At 51.2% G+C, this 18,195-nt stretch overlaps 5 protein-coding genes across 5 annotated transcripts; 2 read left to right on the top strand and 3 right to left on the bottom strand.

Moving 5' to 3' along the window:
* Positions 1-157: 157 nt before the first annotated feature.
* On the bottom strand, positions 158-2,481 carry ASPSYDRAFT_84663 (Sec1 family protein; the record flags this gene model as incomplete). The annotated part of the gene is made up of 4 exons (XM_040851386.1): positions 158-1,639; positions 1,690-1,901; positions 2,142-2,337; positions 2,404-2,481. 4 exons carry the CDS (start codon positions 2,479-2,481, stop codon positions 158-160), a joined length of 1,968 nt encoding a protein of 655 aa, XP_040708470.1.
* Positions 2,482-2,894: 413 nt separating this feature from the next.
* Positions 2,895-4,210, top strand: ASPSYDRAFT_141919 (putative plasma membrane SNARE protein (Sec9); the record flags this gene model as incomplete). The annotated part of the gene is made up of 2 exons (XM_040841199.1): positions 2,895-4,100; positions 4,151-4,210. 2 exons carry the CDS (start codon positions 2,895-2,897, stop codon positions 4,208-4,210), a joined length of 1,266 nt encoding a protein of 421 aa, XP_040708469.1.
* Positions 4,211-4,500: 290 nt separating this feature from the next.
* ASPSYDRAFT_84661 (cupin domain-containing protein) lies at positions 4,501-5,206 on the bottom strand (the record flags this gene model as incomplete). Its single annotated transcript, XM_040851385.1, has 4 exons — positions 4,501-4,662; positions 4,720-4,895; positions 4,947-5,004; positions 5,054-5,206. The coding sequence occupies 4 exons, from the start codon at positions 5,204-5,206 to the stop codon at positions 4,501-4,503; spliced, it is 549 nt and encodes a 182-aa protein (XP_040708468.1).
* Positions 5,207-6,118: 912 nt separating this feature from the next.
* Positions 6,119-9,856, top strand: ASPSYDRAFT_84660 (U2 snRNP complex subunit HSH155; the record flags this gene model as incomplete). The annotated part of the gene is made up of 2 exons (XM_040851384.1): positions 6,119-6,128; positions 6,180-9,856. 2 exons carry the CDS (start codon positions 6,119-6,121, stop codon positions 9,854-9,856), a joined length of 3,687 nt encoding a protein of 1,228 aa, XP_040708467.1.
* Positions 9,857-17,142: 7,286 nt separating this feature from the next.
* On the bottom strand, positions 17,143-18,102 carry ASPSYDRAFT_39405 (uncharacterized protein). The gene has a single exon (XM_040845890.1). The coding sequence runs from the start codon at positions 17,720-17,722 to the stop codon at positions 17,432-17,434; it is 291 nt and encodes a 96-aa protein (XP_040708466.1). The 5' UTR covers positions 17,723-18,102; the 3' UTR covers positions 17,143-17,431.
* Positions 18,103-18,195: the final 93 nt, after the last annotated feature.

Below are 18,195 nucleotides of genomic sequence, written 5' to 3'. Positions count from 1 at the left end.
TATACTTCAGCGTTCAGTTCGACCTAGGTATCAATTACTATTGTACGAGATGTCGTTGTGCCTTTATAGTATGCATGTAACAAGTCTGGGGTGCATTCGTTATAAATAGGGAGTAACAGAGTCATCATTCATCACATCAGCCGCGCAACTGGCAAGATCAAGTCTCAGCCAAAGCAAAATCTCCCTTCTCGATAGCGGCGTCCATCATGCGATCACCATTAATTACGCCCGTCGTGCATATCACAATTTTCCGCTGAGGAGCCTCTTGAGCCGCAATAAACCGTAGTGCAGCAATCTCAGTAAATGTGATCCCTCCTAGGAAGAACACAAGGACCGTTTTGGTTGCGTTGCTACCACTCAGCGTCTGCCGCGCACGAACTGCTTTATCATCGCCTTTCTGGACGACACTAAAAGTCGAACCACGCGCACTCTTGACCACATCCTCGAACCCAAGCCAACCGGGAGATGCCGTGTTTGCATGTGTAGTTGGGCCTCCCTTTATAAGAGACATGAGGTATGATTTTTGCAAGATGCATTGGACAAGACGGACGCTGACTGGGGCAAAGCCGCTGTACACGTAGGCGACATCTTCCGGGTCTTTTTCACTGACTTCTTCAACAACCAAACGGAGGTTCTTCCTTAGGTAGGAATAGTTTGTCTTGGAGCCCATTTGAGCTCCGGTGCCAGGTATCAGCACTGCGGCGGCGGATGATCGAGGCTGTAAGAGCTCCATTTTCTCCAGAGCACTGAATGTTAGAAGGTGCTGGTGTCCGTATGCTTGCACGACTTGTCGCTTGAAATTTTCAAGATCCTTAGGTCGTAAGCCACCCGACATGCAGGATTCGAGACAGAGTAGCCGAAGCACCGTCTTCAATGGAACATCCCGCGCAATAAGTTCCTCAATTATAGGGTGTTGATAAGTTGGGTCGGCGCCCGCAGCATCGTTCTGCTGAACTTCCAGGATCTTGCGAAAAGTGTCTGAGCGGGTATTCCTCATAATTTCTTCGGCGAGATTGGTGTGGACTCTGAGACTCTGATGCTCGAGCTGATACGTCGGTAATTTGTTCACAAACTCACGGAGCTCGGTCGTCGTCTTCGCTGTATGACGAGTCTCATAGTCCGTTTCCAAGCGACGAGCGACCTTATTCAGAATGTCACCAACTATGGCGAAGTTCGCGTCGCGCAGTTGATTGAACAGCTGGTCAGAAGCATCCAACTGGATTTTTCGCTTTTGGCCCTGCTTGGACTGCTGCGAGGCTTTAGAGGATTCTTGGGCCTGGGGGGTTGAGTTGCCCCCTGTAATTGACGTATCAACATCCGCCTGGTTATGTTTGATCCCTACCAGCTCATCGATTAACCCTTCGTACGTTAGCTGGGTGAGAAGAGGGGTCGCAAAGTCCACCTCTCGGTCGATGACGACTAAGCTCTCAATTTCTGCACTTGGAAGGAGTCCTCGGAGGGAGAGTCCTGTTAGACCAGAACTCTCTTCTGCATCAAGCTCCTTTCTCATCCGCAGCAAAAGATCGGCAAGTCGTCGAGCATGGTCCCCCTTTCCTACTATCCGAGGAAAATAACCATGTCTCTGTTGAATATCCATGAGGGCCTTCGCCGAATGAAAAACGCACCCAGGATCTTTGTGCTGTTCACAACGCGTTAGCACCGCCCATACCACCTAAAGAATGTTCTCACCAAGTACAGGTCAGAGAAAGAGTCCTCCAATTCCAGGGAAAGCACATCCTGCTCCAGCGTGAAAAAGTAAAGAGGCAGCTCGGCAATGTTCACATCTCCGATAATTCCTGCACTTTCGAGGATGTTATTGCTTACAAGGGTCCGTCTTGGAACCCAAAATATGGAGAATTCATGGTCTATACTGCTGTCGCGTTGCAGCCGCTGTATCTGCTCTATGGGAATGTCAGCTCATTCTGATGGCATTCAATCAAAGGATATGCAAAGATAGAGAGCCTTAGAGATAAGCCTCGAGACAGAGCCTCTATGTAGGGAACTGGACCGATTACGGAGAGTAGGAAAGCAGTCTGCGTAATCGACTGTCTATCCCAGCAGTCGGCTCGAAAACAAGGCAGCACAATTTAGAGCCGACTCAGGAGACAGTGAGCCCATAAATGAATGAACATTCGACATACCTGCCACAGCCCGCATCTGGCGGATCTTTTCGGCATAAGCTAGAAATACGACATTGCGCTGGGATGAATCGACATTTCCATTCTCAAGCAGGAACACGCGGTCTACGCCGTACTCCTGAAGCTGCGAGAACTTGACAAAGAGGCCAACGGGCCCAGCAAGACCCTGGCTAATCACCAAGTTCTTCTTTCCACGGACCTATAGCGAGGGTAATGTTTCAGCCTAGGAGCAGCGAAAACAGTGGCGAACAGGAGCCTTACTCACGCCTTCGAGGAGATTCAGCAGGTCCCTACGGGCCTTGTCCTTAAAATAGTCGGCATCAGACCCAGGAAACGGCGCCATGACTACCGTGAAGGCTTATCAGAAGCATTACGCGTGGGACAGTTGACGTTTGCAGAGGAGGCGTTGAGGCTTGGAAAGGTCCAGCCACTTCCGCTAGCCTATTTCGGGTTAGTGGGTCGATAAAACTCCAGCCCCGTTCGTATTGAGACAGTTATTACGAGCTCCTGCCTGAGAATAACACCAGGATCATTCGTACCGCCATTACACAGCTGCCTTTCAATGTCTCAGGAGATTTGCCGCTCCCCTGACACTTTACACTCGACAGTCCATCCATCTTTTTCCTCCTCTCCCTCCCACAATATCTGTCCCTCTTTTGGACCACGGTCGTTGGGCATATTTTATAAGACTTTCGCTATTATTGTCTACTTTTCAGAGCCAAACTTCCCGCCAAAAGTCGCCTTCAGTACCACAACATGAAGCGTTTCGGCTTCAAGAAATCGTCTAACGACGACGACGACGATTCCAACCGCCGCGCTCTCTTCGGGTCGAAGTCAAAGAGCAAGAGCCCTGCGCCGAATCCCTATGCGAAACCTATTCCTGCGGACCCTTACACGAGAGCGAAAGCCAACCTTGGTGTAGCACCCCCACCTCCCGGCGTGGAACTCAACCCAGCAAGCAGTGGAATACCTGGCGATAACAAGGCTCAAATTCCAGCCGATAACAAGTATCAAGGCTACACACCAAACTCGTATGGCGGTCAGGGTGGCTACGGAGCGAATCGCTATGGTGGCGGCGCGGGCGCTGCTCCAACGTCACGATACGGACCAGGTGGTTACGGTGGATTAGGCAGCTCTGACCCCAACGACCCATCGGGTGCTGATGACAACAGAGCCGCTCTCTTCGGCGGAGCCAGTGAGAGAGCTGCGGCGCAACCCGCCAGTGCACCACCTCCGTATTCTGAGCAGCAGGGTGGCCAGCCTGCTGGTGGGTATGGCGGCGGATATTCCGCCGATACATTCCAGGAACGTCAACTCACCGCTGAGGAAGAGGAAGAACAAGAAATTGAGTCTGTTAAACAAGATATTCGATTCATCAAACAGGGCGATGTTTCAACTACTCGAAATGTTCTCCGTATTGCTGCACAGGCCGAGGAAACGTCCCGAGAGACGCTCGCCCGCCTTGGTGCCCAGGGCGAGATGATTCACAACACAGAGAAAAATCTTGACGTTGCCACTGTGGAGGGCCGCATCGCGGATGAAAAAGCTAAGGAATTGAAGACATTAAATAAGAGCATGTTTGCTGTGCATGTATCGAACCCGTTCACCAGCGCCCAACGAAAGAGGGAGCGTGATGAGAGAGTTATGAACAACCACCGGCAGGTGCGCGACGCACAAGCGGGTACTCGGAGTGAGGCGTACCAGACCAGCCAGCGCATGGAGCGAACATTCAGAGAAATCGAACGTGAAGACAGAAAGGCTCCAAAGCCGAAGAAGGCGTCTGTTACCGAACGTGCCAAGTATCAATTCGAGGCCGACAGTGAAGACGAAGGAATGGAGGATGAGATTGATCAGAACTTGAACCTGATTTCGGGTGCCTCGGGTCGACTGAATCTTCTGGCGAAAGCGACAGGTCGCGAGCTGGATGAGCAGAACAGGCATTTGGAGCGCATCACTGGCAAGGTTAGCATTCATTTCTCCCTAGATTTTTGCTCAGGCTAATGGTATTTCAGAGCGAGAACGTCGACGATCAGCTTGCCATGAACCGCGCCAGGTTGGACCGCATTCGCTAGGCCTAATGTTAGCTATTCCTATCATGACTGCCCGGTGCCGTCTTCGATCTGGTTTTTATCTCAAGCTTTCACTTATCACCTCGGGCGTTCTGGGACTTTTTGAGCTTTATTGGCCATGCTTAACACCATAGGCTTAGGCTTTAATACATTTGTGAATAGATTTTGCTTCTCGTCACGAATCAGGCCATGACATTGCAGCTAATATTATGCTCTGTTTGCTTATGAGCTAAACATGGGAGTAGTTTCTAATCCAACTCGAAATGCGGCCTCCAGAAATTCAAGGTTTGAACTCAAAGATTTGCTCGAAGAGGCTGCGACCACAACTGCATCAACGGGCCATCTTTCCCGTAAACAGGATCTTCCTCAGGTGAGGCGACACCTGCAATCTCACTTTGAAAAGTCTTCTTATCAATTCGCTTTTTGCCAAACTCATTCTTCCATCGTGGGCACCCCTAGGAAGCATTAGGTCAACATATAACCCTTATGCGTCTTCCCAGCTGAGAACATACATCTGGATAGACCCCTATGTATCTGTAGTCATCCGTACTCTCCACCGAACTATGTCCAGTTCCGGCAGGCAACACAATGACATCGCCGGTGTGGACAGTGATTCGGAGCCCGGCATTGAAGACTCCATCTCCACCAGCTGCACCTAAAAGCAGGGTCGAAGTCCCCTGGAAGACACCTGCCGGGATTGATATTCCTCAGTTCCTTATCGTAAAATTGTAAGCCTTACCGTAGCATTCATGGCAATTGGGATGAAAGTGACTCTTCCAGATAGCACCCCATGTACCCTGGAAACTGCATATCAGCACCTGCCTGGTGCGGCATTGACACACCAACCCTCTTTTCCCATTTATGAGCCGTGAGCAACCTAGTTACTTCGTCTTCGGTTCGGGGCTCAGGGAGGACGTTTCGGTAGTGCAGGACAGGCAGCGGGTTGTTGGGAGAATGCTCCGTTGGTGGGAGGTAGTATGCGCTTGGAACTGTAACCATTTTTACGGAGATGTTTGATGCTTAACGAACAAATAAAGCTTTCTCGGTTCTAAAACAGGATAATATATAAGATGGGCAGTATCTACCCTTTCGTTGTTCAGATGCCTAGGGCTTTCTACTCCGCATCCCCTCACACAGGATAGTTTTGCCCAGATTGGTACTCTTATAACCACTTTTATGCAGATGTTTGATGCTTGACGTACAAAAAATGCTGTGCCAGTTCTGAAACAGGATGGTGAATACGATGAGCAGTGTTTGAAATCGTGAAGTTATCTACCCTTTCGTTGTTCAGATGCCTAGGGCTTCCTACTCCACATCCCCTCACAGGATAGTTTTGCCCAGATTGGTACTCTGCTCCCGAGTAACGAACTAATACAGTTTGGAGCATTGATTTTGAAATTTCTATTTGCCCAATAGTGTTCTGTTAAAGTCCTATTCTGAGTCATCTTTTCTGGAAAACTTTGAACATTCCAATACAAAAATATATACTTTCTACTTCGTCATCCCCACGTTCCAAGCGCTCTGTCCTCACTCCTCAGTGCACCCACCAGCTGACGCCGGTCTATACCGGATAGTAGTCACCCATATAGGGAATAGCGAAATAATAATTGTACCAGTAAAGTTTTAGCTCTCACTATGACTCAGGGACCAAGGAAGTTCGAGGCTCGAAGGCCGTATGTAGTCACGTGCTTGAAACAACCGCCGTAAGGTCACGTGGATATTAGTCATCCACGCGGTCTTGACTTCATCCTTTTTTGCGCCCCCGTTCAGCCTAGACACATCAACTCTTCGTCTTGGACCATCGCCGTGGCGCCATTCTTACGGCTTTTTATCCGGATGTAGCGGCTGCTACTGTTATTTTCAGAGGTTGCTTGCTCTCCACCGCGTCTTTAGCTCATTCCCACCGGCAACATGTCTGACGGTAAGTCTTGAAATCTCAGACCGTCGCGACCTCCACTAACCACAATTGTAGCGGATTTCGACGCTGTTCGAAAGCTTCAGGCTGAGCGCAACGCGGCTGCGGCTGCGAAGAAAGGTTCTAGGACCTTTGATCCGTCTAACCAGCGCACTGACAACTCGACAAAGGCCTCTCTGACCGAGTCATTCGATACCACCCTTTACGAACGTGATGGTGCCGACAAGTATGCGGGATACAGCACATCTATTGCTGTCGATGATGGAGATGAAGACATGGAGGATGCGGATGGCGGCCACCGCCTGGTCGGCCAGTACACCGCGACGCGAAACCAGATTGACGAGTTTGCTCGGGGAAATGGGGTTGAGGAGGAGGACATTCTTCTAGGACGTGAAAAAGCTGCCAGAATCTCCGACCGAGAGACTGATTACCAAAAACGCCGCTTCAACCGCGGACCGCTGACGCCCACCAGGGCCGACCCCTTCGCTGCGAACGCTCATGCAAACGTTGAAGGAGAGGGCCAGACTTACCGGGAGGTTATGGCTCTTCGTGAGATTGAAAAAGAAGAAGAGCGTGTCCAGAAGCTGATCGCAGAGAAACAGGGTCGTGGTGAGAACGGCGTCGAGGAGCACGAGGCGACCTTGAAGCTAGATGACAAAGAGAATGCGGAAGCCGGCTCGACGGTATCTGTTGTCACTGGTCGCAAGCGCAAACAACGCTGGGATGTAGCTCCCGAAGCTGACGAATCTGCCCCTGCACCTACACCTGACGATGGAAAGGCTAAAAAGTCGCGCTGGGATCAAACACCTGCACCCGTTGCCCCTGGTGCAGTTGAGGAGACACCAAAGCGCCGCTCGAGATGGGACCAAGCACCAGCGCTTGGAGCGGCAACGCCAGTTGGAAACCAAGGGTTGGCAACCCCCATGCATCCTTCTCAAGGTGTGCCTTTGGCGCCAACCAGCTTCGGAACTGATATCTCTGGCCGCAATGCCCCATTTTCCGACGAGGAGCTTGACATGATGCTCCCGTCTGAAGGCTACAAGATTCTGGAACCTCCTCCAGGGTATGCTCCAATTCGGACGCCGGCGAGAAAGCTTACTGCTACCCCGGCACCGATGGCTAGCTCTACCGGTGTCGGTGGTTTCATGATGCAAGAACCTGAAAGTGCCCGTTCCCTTGGTAAACAGCTCCCCACTGAGATCCCTGGAGTCGGTGATTTGCAGTTCTTCAAGCCGGAAGATATGGCCTACTTTGGGAAACTGATGGAAGCCGGCGACGAATCAGCTATGTCTGTGGATGAATTGAAAGAACGCAAGATCATGAGACTCTTGCTCAAGGTCAAGAACGGCACACCACCCATGCGAAAGACCGCCCTTCGTCAACTCACCGACAATGCCCGACAATTTGGCGCCGGTCCCTTGTTCAACCAGATTTTGCCGTTGCTTATGGAGAAGTCACTGGAAGATCAAGAACGACACTTGCTGGTCAAAGTAATTGACCGTGTTCTCTACAAGTTGGACGATCTAGTCCGGCCGTATGTGCACAAGATCTTGGTTGTCATCGAACCACTCCTTATCGACCAAGACTACTATGCCCGTGTTGAGGGTCGTGAAATTATCTCTAACCTCGCGAAGGCTGCTGGTCTAGCAACTATGATCAGTACTATGCGTCCCGATATCGACCATGTTGACGAGTATGTACGAAACACGACGGCTCGAGCTTTCGCTGTTGTCGCTTCTGCTCTTGGTATCCCCGCCCTTCTTCCCTTCCTCCGAGCCGTGTGTCGCAGTAAGAAGTCCTGGCAAGCCCGACACACGGGTGTCAAAATTGTCCAGCAGATTCCTATTCTCATGGGATGTGCTATTCTTCCTCATCTCAAAGGCCTTGTCGATTGTATTGCGGATAATCTCAGTGATGAACAGGCTAAGGTTCGAACGGTCACCGCCTTAGCTGTAGGAGCGTTGGCTGAGGCTGCCAACCCATATGGTATTGAGAGCTTCGACGAAATTCTCAACCCGCTTTGGACTGGAGCGCGTAAGCAGCGGGGTAAGGGTTTGGCTGCGTTCCTCAAAGCTGTCGGTTACATTATTCCCCTCATGGATGAGGAGTATGCAAACTACTACACCAGCCAAATCATGGAGATTCTGCTCCGAGAGTTTTCATCGCCCGATGAGGAGATGAAGAAGGTTGTTCTTAAGGTGGTATCGCAGTGCGCGAGCACTGATGGTGTGACAGCCAGCTATTTGAAGGAACACGTCTTGACAGACTTCTTCAAAAGTTTCTGGGTCCGACGTATGGCCCTTGATCGGAGGAACTACCGTCAGGTGGTCGATACGACTGTCGACCTAGGACAGAAGGTCGGCGCTGGTGAAATTCTGGAGCGGACCATCAACAACCTGAAAGACGAAAGCGAACCGTACCGGAAGATGACTGTGGAAACAGTGGAGAAGACGATCGCTTCCCTGGGAGCTGCGGATATCTCGGAGAGATTGGAGGAGCGTCTCATTGACGGTGTATTGTACGCTTTCCAGGAGCAGAGTATCGAAGATATTATTATCCTGAACGGGTTTGGGACCGTGGTGAATGCTCTCGGTACGCGCTGCAAGCCCTATCTCCCCCAGATCGTCAGTACTATTCTTTGGAGATTGAACAACAAGTCGGCCACCGTCCGTCAGCAAGCAGCCGATCTCATCTCGCGAATTGCGTTGGTTATGAAGCAGTGTGGGGAGGATGCCCTAATGGGTAAGCTGGGCATCGTGCTCTACGAATATCTCGGTGAAGAGTATCCAGAGGTTCTAGGTTCCATTCTCGGTGCTCTCCGTTCTATTGTTACTGTTGTTGGTATTAACCAGATGCAACCACCCATTCGGGACCTCCTTCCTCGTCTCACGCCTATCCTGCGAAACCGTCACGAGAAGGTTCAAGAGAACACCATTGACCTTGTCGGTCGTATTGCTGACCGAGGGCCCGAGTCTGTCAACGCCCGCGAATGGATGCGTATCTGCTTCGAGCTGCTTGATATGCTGAAGGCCCACAAGAAGGGTATCCGTCGTGCCGCAAACAACACTTTCGGTTTCATTGCCAAGGCTATCGGTCCCCAGGATGTCCTGGCTACGTTGCTCAACAACCTTCGAGTCCAGGAGCGTCAGTCGCGTGTGTGTACAGCAGTCGCCATTGGTATTGTTGCTGAAACTTGCGCACCGTTCACTGTCCTCCCCGCGTTGATGAACGAGTACCGCGTGCCAGAGTTGAACGTGCAAAACGGTGTGCTGAAAGCCATGACCTTCCTCTTCGAGTACATTGGCGAAATGGCAAAGGACTACGTCTACGCCGTTACACCTCTTCTCGAGGACGCACTCATTGACCGCGACCAAGTTCACCGCCAAACGGCAGCAACGGTCGTCAAGCACATTGCACTGGGCGTAGTCGGACTCGGATGCGAAGACGCCATGGTCCATCTCCTCAACTTGGTCTTCCCCAACATCTTCGAAACAAGTCCTCACGTTATCGACCGAGTCATCGAAGCCATCGACGCAATTCGCATGGCCGTTGGCACTGGAACGGTTATGAACTACGTCTGGGCAGGTCTTTTCCATTCTGCACGGAAGGTGCGCACACCCTACTGGCGCCTGTACAACGATGCCTACGTACAAAGTGCAGACTCGATAGTCCCTTACTACCCCGAGTTAGAGGACGACGGATTGAAGCGGGATGAATTGCTGATTATGATTTGATTTGATTTGCATCAAAAGGACGGCATTGCTATTGCCCATTTGGCATTTCCATATTCTTCTACTTCTACCACTTACTGTCTTTTGTACATTCGACATTACATTGGCGTGTTATTCGGCAGGCTCTGGCGCTTCAATTACAGGTGTTTCTTCATTTCTTGTTACCTCTGAAGACTTATTTTCAACAGCTTATTTTAAAAATCGTCCGTGCTTTCTCATTCCATTCCGTCTTGAGTAGGAGTCTCTACACTGTTACATAGGAATAGGTTTATAGATATGAGGGAGAGCCCGACTTTATCAACATGAATCAATATTCTGTCCCTGACAAGCACCTGAAACCCCCTTTGCTGCGTTAACCGCGCTCGCTATAGTCAGGCATCCCAATCCTCCCGAAACCAGCCCGGCTCCTGCAATCTCCTTCAGGAGAGTGACACTTTATTGAGTCATGATTAACTCCTTGTTCCTTTAGAAGGACCTCTCAGGTCAGCCCAGGCACTAACTACGTCATCGCCTCGTATGGAAATCAGTCCAACCACCGCGAATTCCAAAAGGTAAAATCCACAAGACGGTACAGCAGGCTACACCCAAAATCAGACAGGCTCAGGCCAGATCAGAGTCAGCGGAGAAAAGTCAGGACTCAGTCATCCAAGAGAACGGAGTTCGAGAACAACCAGATGTCGTCGACGTCGTAATGTGCAAGACAAGAATAGAAAATTCGCCACTAGGCGACAGGTAGACCCATGGGGGCCATTAGGTGGAAGGAGCTGAGGAAGGAAACCATATCCAGAGTTACAGAAATCAAATCAAATCCATCCAGAGGGTTTCGGAAAGTACGCCGTGCTTCCGGCGAGGTCGGCTGCACCAGTGTGAAGAGCAGACTGACTGCAGAAGTGCAGAGGCCTGGAGACTGAAGGGCAGAGCAAGCAGGCTTACTTCAATCCAGCCAACCAGCCAACTGCAAAGCAGAGGCAGGTGTGGTATGCCAAGCATTCAAGGTGCAGGGGGGATTGAATGTGCCGCGTAAGCCTTTTTAACTCCATCGGCGCGCCCCCCTGTCATGTGCGGGCTTGGCGGGGGCGTGTGGGGAGTCCACGTCGAAAGCATTCTTGCTTGCGCTTGTGATTTCCGGACTTCTTGGTTGTTACTTTGTATTCTTGTTTCCTAGTGTGGGGAGCCGGCCAGCAGGATTGCAGGGATTGTCAGGGTCTTATTGGTAGGGCTTGAATTGTTTTCGGGTGTGATGCGAGACGAGCTTGGAGGACCCTGAGGGGCCAGGGTTGACTGAAGGATGGAAAGAAAGAAAAGAATGAAAGTTGCGGAAAAGTACGACCTTCTAGTTCTCCTCCAACTGGGTTGGATACCTGCACATAACTCCTCAGTGCAGCACAAGGATGAGATGGAGGGCTTATCCATGGGTTTTCATTGGGGTCCGAGTACGGAGAACAAACTGAACTGGACTGAACCTCACAGCGTGCCTTCCTTGGTCAGGTACCGTGACCTATCACCCAGGGCCATCCTCGTATTCATCTCCTGCCCCTGGCCAGGCAAGGCTCGATAGCGAAATGTACGGAGTACGTGTACCTTGCTTTCCATGGGACGGAGAAAGACCGGGTGGCAGCCCAGGGCTTGAGCGTCAAAATTGACACTCAATAGTTGGACTGAAAGGAAAGGCCCTCAGAGGGGCTGTCCAATTCGAGACTTTTTGTCTTTAGTAGTGGAAGCTTTTTTTCAATGTTTGCCTTCGAGAGGGACCCTCTTCACTTCTGCTTCTCCTATTATTGATTCACCAGCTGAGGCTGAGTGCTTCTCGTAACCGGGATAGAATCGATGTGGATTGTGAAGCGATGTGATTTCCGTTTTAGGGAACCCGGGGGTTGCGCAGTCCTAGAATTATTATTCGAGAATGAGAGAGGGCCACGTCCACGAGTGCGTCAGTGTGAAAATCTTGGAACTACCCTTTTTTCCCTTTTTGTCTTTTGCCAACTGGTTTTACTTTTTCTGCGAGGTGAATCCTGGGCTTCTGGCTCCTGGCTCCTGACTTCCTGAGCTAAAAGTGATAAGGCGATGGAGCAGGCAGATCGCTCGTGGGCTCGTGGCTGCTGAGATTCAAGGCGTGGCCCTTTTCCGAACCAATCTATCTTTTGTCGGAGATGGTTACGGTGTCGTTATCCACCCAGTAGTCAACCGGCCTTGAACGGCGCTAAGGTGAGTTAACGGCGTTCCTGTATCGGAGAGTATCTCGCCCTGGCCAGTGATCGAGTTGAACCACGAATTTCCAACGACGGCCGGCAAACAAATTACCTGAAGGAAGATTCATCAGGGCTGCATCCCAATGGAAATCAAGGATTGAATTGAAGATATGTGTATGCAAGCCACAATATGCACCTGTAATGCAATGTGATTCCTTTACAGTGACATCAAGTTGCGCATCTTGCATTGAATCTGCTCCGTTTATGCCTCACATGGATGCCGGAAGTCATCGAGTTGACTTTCCGAGCAGTGTGAACCCAGCCGAAACTACCAAGGCAAACAGTTAAATTTCTGTTTTTTTATCTATATATTTTTTCAGGGACGGGTCGGAAGAGGACCTTGTTGCAGCCATGCTCCGTTTGAGACCCTGTGCGTGTCCTGGGTTGGAATATGTGGCGGGCCCATGCTCGAGGATTGACCGTTGGCGAATCACGGTCTCATAAAGAGGCTGGTTCGTTTCCAGTGTTGGATACGATGCCACGCGTTATGCTCGCTTATGGAATATTGTTGGAATTCTAGAAGAAACATGTAGCGACGACGTCGCGAAAATTAAACCCGCACGTTAAACTTTGTTTGTGAAAGCCGTTTCGTATACCTGACAGGAGTGTCTTCTGCAGCAGGAAATTTACACAGAGCACGGTGTAGTTACCGTACTGAGGGGCGAAGCTTAGACGAGGTCCTGACAGCAGAACTGCGGACTGGCCGCTGGGGGCAAGTCATCCGGGCCCAGTAATGTTCAATACATTTCTTTCGCGAGCTTTTATCTCAGGTCCTTCGGATGATGGAAGAGGGTTCCGTCTCAATAATGAAGGACCTTTGTATCGAATCGCCTCCTGTGTGTTAGTCAACCGTAGGGTCCATAAAGGCGTCGGTACCTGTCTCGTAAAAAGGATCATAAGGAGGATCATATCATGACGTCGGGCCAGTAGTAGAGGCTCGACTGGACCACAATCTGATGCATTGCGTGTACGTACAGGTGCGGGAACGTTACGTTCACTATACTCGAGACGACACCCGCAAAGACGCGGCAGGACATACGACGAATCGCCCGCGGAGAGTTGGTCTTGACTGTATAGCCCGTCTTTGATGCTCTCGTTAGGTCAGAAGTTTGAACTCCTGAAGAGGGAACACAAGGATAGAAACAAAGCTCTGGAGGCAGACCGTTGGTCCCACTTTCAACATGAGTATAGAGTTGGCTGAAAGACGCTCTTTGGGTTAGGAAGCTTGCCCAGTGGGTTTAGTTTCGCTTCGCAAGGAGCCAAATCTGTTTGTAGCGACGCAGTGTGTCCGTTTAACGGAGCTGAAGAAGGTCTTCCGGGTTCGTCGCCAGTGTTGCGAAGTATGACTGTACGTCTGATGCCTGTCCGGTGGAGTGTCAAGTGATTTGGCGGGACAAGCAAGGATCAGGCTTGGAAGGCCCCTGAACAAGATGATGTCAAGGAATCAAGGATATCCAATTTGCTTCTAAGAATAGTAAAAAAGAGATGTGAAATGGAGGAGACTCTTCCGTAATTGCAGTCTCGCAGTACCCCTGGTTCCATCTTCGTATCGTGGGCTCCCGATTAATTGTGACGATGTCTGATATCCGGATTCAGTATGGGTCTTCGAAAACTGTGGAGTCAGTACTCGGTGGTGTGTTTCAGGTTGCTCTAGCTTCACACCCTGAGGATTGTGGCGGTTTGAGTGGGAACGCCAGGAGAATCCGCTCAGGCCCTCAGGCAGAAAAGTGAGAGTTGCACAAACTTGTAGGTGCCATGAAAGAAACGAGAACTCGAGACGGAGGATTCGTGGGAGAAGGCGTGCGACTCACGGAGGAAAGGAGACTGCAGAGTACAGACCACCTTCGTGAGTCTTCTGATTCCCAGCTGAAAGAGGTTCTTCAATATGAGGGGAACCCTTCCGACTGACAAAACTTGGGCCAACACGAAGAGAGCCAACAAGAAGTCCCGAACGGGTAAGGCGTCTCAGCGAAAGCTTGGTCATTGGGTCAAGATGGATGTGCACGCGTAAGCTCGTGTGGGGCATGGACGCTTATTGGGTGATCATGGGCATGCCAAGTGCGGCTATCGATTATCTGCCGTCCCTGGGGAACTTGAGCAGTCTAGCCCTGCTGCCCTGGCGTCCTTGGCGGCATGCTGTGCAAAATTCTAATTAACGGAGTTGGCCCTAGCGAGACGCTAAATTCACTAGGGTTCTGCTGACCCGGACTATCCTAGTTCCGTGGGGCAGAGGCGTTCATTTCCGCTGCTGAGACCCACTTTCTGTGATGGTGGCTTTAGTGGCTGTCGAACCCCCCTCGAATCCGCGCCTTGTCTGGAGTTGCGGGCGTTGGCTATTGGCGCAATGCCAGCCAGAGAACGAGCGCTTGGGCAGGTGTCAAAAATTTGCGGCAAGTGAACCCTCATCACCGGACCTACAATTTCAAGAGTTGGGCGCTCCTCCCAAACCTGGAAAAGGATCCATGTCAAACGCCCATCAAGTTTTCTATGCCTGCGCATTCTCTTGATCGGGCTGCTAGCCTGCTCGCGAGGGCTCCTTTGGGAAACCCCATGGGCCACGGCCCACGAGTGACCCGTGCTTCTGACAAGTCTCCAACTTTTGTCCGTGCAGACTGCAGAGACATCCTGGAGGCTGGAGTTCCTCTGTCGCTCGCGCGAGTCGCGGACTTTCGACGACTGGGCTTATCTAAGCTTCACCCACCTGAATCAAGTCGTTCGTCGAAACGCCAATCAACGACGATCTGCCGTTTGAGATCGACCCTATGCAGATGACAGATGGGCTTAGTAAGGCTACACATTTAAACGCCATGTCGTCGAAGTAGATCTTCACGTTTCACTTCGATCGCTCGCCTATCGCGCCTGGAACCAGGGTGCCGGATCGCCAGTGTTCCTGAAGAATCGTTTGGTCGAGCAGATTTGCATACAAGGCAGTGTCAATCGTCAGCCTTACCATGCATTTCCATGTGGTTTCTCCCATGCTTGACCCAGACGGCCTAATATCGAGTTGGTTAGTGGCTTATAACTAGCCTTCATATTGAACCGGAACCCTAAGGCAGCATGTCCGGTGTAAGAAAACATGGCAGGCTTGCTGTTGGCAATGATGGCTTCAGCTGCTGCAGAGTGCAATGCGCACGGGCGTCGAGAAAAGTTGGGAGAAGAGCTCGAAGTTCGAAGCTGATGCAGGTTGCGAGCATAATTGGACAGGGTTTCTGGATGTGCTGGGCACATATGCTACGCAGACACTTTCCTTTCGGAGATACCGACCGTGCAAAGACTGATGCCAGTGATCGGGGGTCTGAGTTCGAGTTTTTTCCGGCGTTTTCCTGGCACTCGATGTGGTGGGAAGAAATCCTGGTTGGAACTGGGAAGACCTTTGGCACATCAAGCATATGCTCAAACGCCACCAGCATGTGCCAAGTCGTGGCTCACTTTCCCAATTTGCAGGACCAGAGCACCAACAAATTGGGTGGTCTTAGAGGGATGTTTAGAATGTGAAGTGTGAACTTGTGAAGTGTGAAGCGTCAATGGGGCTCCAGGCTCCCGTGGGATTACCTGAACTGGCCACCCCGCAGCAGTTTTAGGAAAAGGACCAACAGGGTCTGAATAGGGTCGAAGGTTATTGGGCTGAGAGTGGTGCGCGATTACGCGTTTAAGGGATGATGTGCCGTGTCTAACCCCACTTTTTGCCTAAAACCGCAATTTACGAGCTGCCAGGACGGGCTTAGAATAGATCCCTGTCCCTTGGAAACACTCGGACGTGCCCCAAATCATTTCAGGGAAAGCGGGAGGCGGGCCTGAGAATGAGCAGCAAATAAGGTCCAGCAGCCTAGCAGGAGCTGAAAAGCGGTGAGGTGGCTAGCATCGCGATTTGAGTCTCAAATGGTTTGCGAAGTCAAAAGGAACGTCAAAGTTAAATTGTTGTTTCCTGTTGCGCTTGCTTGGACTTTAGTTGAGCAGAGGTCTGGAACACAGTTGGAGGCCGTACTTTTGTACCTCCACATGGAGGTGAGCTGTTTTCGTGTCGGGGTGCGTCAGATGAGTAGGTGTCGCTCGTTACCCCTGTGCAGTTAGAACCCAAATTTAGTCATCATGGCCGTCAATTCATGGATGAGGTTATTCTCTTTCCCAAGGGCACCAAGGGTAATTGCTGGTCCGCCTCTCAAGTCTCAAACCGAGGCCGAACCTAGGCAAGCGGAGGGAGGGATCCGTGATTCTCGAGCTCGACCAAGCCGTCAGTCTTTTGGGTAATACTCGTCCTGTCGGTATATTCCGCTGGGCGTCCCGGCGACCCACAGGGTGAGTACGTGGTCGATGGGTCGATTTTAAGTGACGGAGGCGAAACCTGGCGCTGGAAAGCAAGCGGCTCCATTCTGTCGAGGTGAAGAATCCATCAGAGTTTCGCACCTGCCAAACGCAGCAGGTGGGCTTGCTCCCCACCAGCGGGAACTGAGCTCTCTCTTCGATAATTCATTCTTCAATCGGCCGGTCTTTGCTTTTGTTAGCCACGCGGTCAATTGAGATTCTACGGTTCAAGCATCCTCAGGGTCCCAAGGAACCGGTTCAAACGTCCCAAACCAAACTCTGGCCTGAGGAAGAGAAAATCCGCGTTTGTGCGAGAGAGAGAGGATCGGAGCACGTCCGCGAAACAGCATCCGGAGTCCGTACTCCGTCCACTTCCTGTAACTGCATGATGGCATGGCCTCTGCGTCCCCTGTCGCTCAGTCCCCGTTCCGTAGTGGGGTGGCGGTTGTTGGCGAATCAACATAGACCATTTTTGGGGGATGCACGCGGGACAGACGAGATAAACTCGGCTCCCTTGGTGGCTGGCGATGTGCTGAGCTGTTCCTATCAGATTGATGGAAACTGGGAAGTCGCTCTGAAGTCGCCCAGGACTCCAGGCGCCTTCGGCTTTTTGGTCGTGGCGTTTTGCCTTGACCAGCTCGGCGCTCGCTGAGAAGCTTGGACTCTCGGAGTGGCCTCACTACGGGGTTGTGTACCTCCAACTGTGTGTTCCTTTTATGGTTGAGAAATGCCAATCACTCCAAGACAAGCCTTGAAAACACTGCGATCATGATGATCACTGTCTATCCTTTGCTTAAGGTTAAGATCTCGATCGTGTCACTGATCCGCAAACTGCGGCGACCGCGTCGCCTATCTCATGAGCTTTTGAGAAAGGGTGATATATCAAATCAATATATTTAACGGGTGGTACATATAGACGGCTCGGGAAAGTCGCCCACTCTCCGGTCGCATGGGTTGCTGAACGCAACCCTCCATCGTTATTCTCAAAGCCAATAGCAGAGTTGAGTTGCAACGACGCGGCACGCCCTCAACGGTTCCATATAGTCCAAGTACTAATGCAGACGATGGTGTTGAACGTGAATGCATTTGTTGATGGCATTCCGCTAGTCCAGGGTGTGGATAGCGTCTCGTGGCCACTGACGTCGGTGGTGGATGCATATCTCCCCTCCGCACGAGAAATGAGCTCCTCCTTGTACACAGATGAAATCCGCCAGGCAAGTGTAGATAATAGAGTGCCGAAGAGCGCGGTGATGAAGAATTCCGCCTCGGCGACCGCGGCAAACTGCATTGTAGACGAAGTGGACAACTCTTCTGCCATCGCGCGCGAGCAGATGCCATCTTCAGGATGACGGAGACTTCTCCGTTACCTCGACTCAATCCAATAACTAGAGAGCTAGATGGAGAGCTTCACTACAGGCCTAGTTTCCCATGCCGTCGCCATCCCCGCGTAGTCCTGACGATGCCAATGGCTGCCTGCATGCGGGGGTGGTGTGGCATCCATGGATGATTCTTTTCCACCCTTGCTCTGCACCGTGAATTTGCCAACCAGGTTGATTTCGGGGAGAAGACAGACCATGACGCTATCAACAAAAACATGGGCATGAATCTGAGAGTTAGTGAGAGATCTCTGCAGGATGAATGCGACTGGGAGCATTAATCCCGGCCGCGATGTCGTCACTCTGCAGAGACGACTGGCTTTCATCCTTTCATGCCACTGGGCAGTTAGATATGCTGCTTGTGCAGTGCTAGTGGCCTTATTCTCATGGTAAAATTATTATATCGTCACAGCGA

Source organism: Aspergillus sydowii (genome assembly GCF_001890705.1).
Source record: "Aspergillus sydowii CBS 593.65 unplaced genomic scaffold ASPSYscaffold_1, whole genome shotgun sequence".
NCBI classification, from domain to species: domain Eukaryota; kingdom Fungi; phylum Ascomycota; class Eurotiomycetes; order Eurotiales; family Aspergillaceae; genus Aspergillus; species Aspergillus sydowii.
Note: the sequence above shows the minus strand (reverse complement) of the source record. Positions and strands in the feature narration are given on the sequence as shown.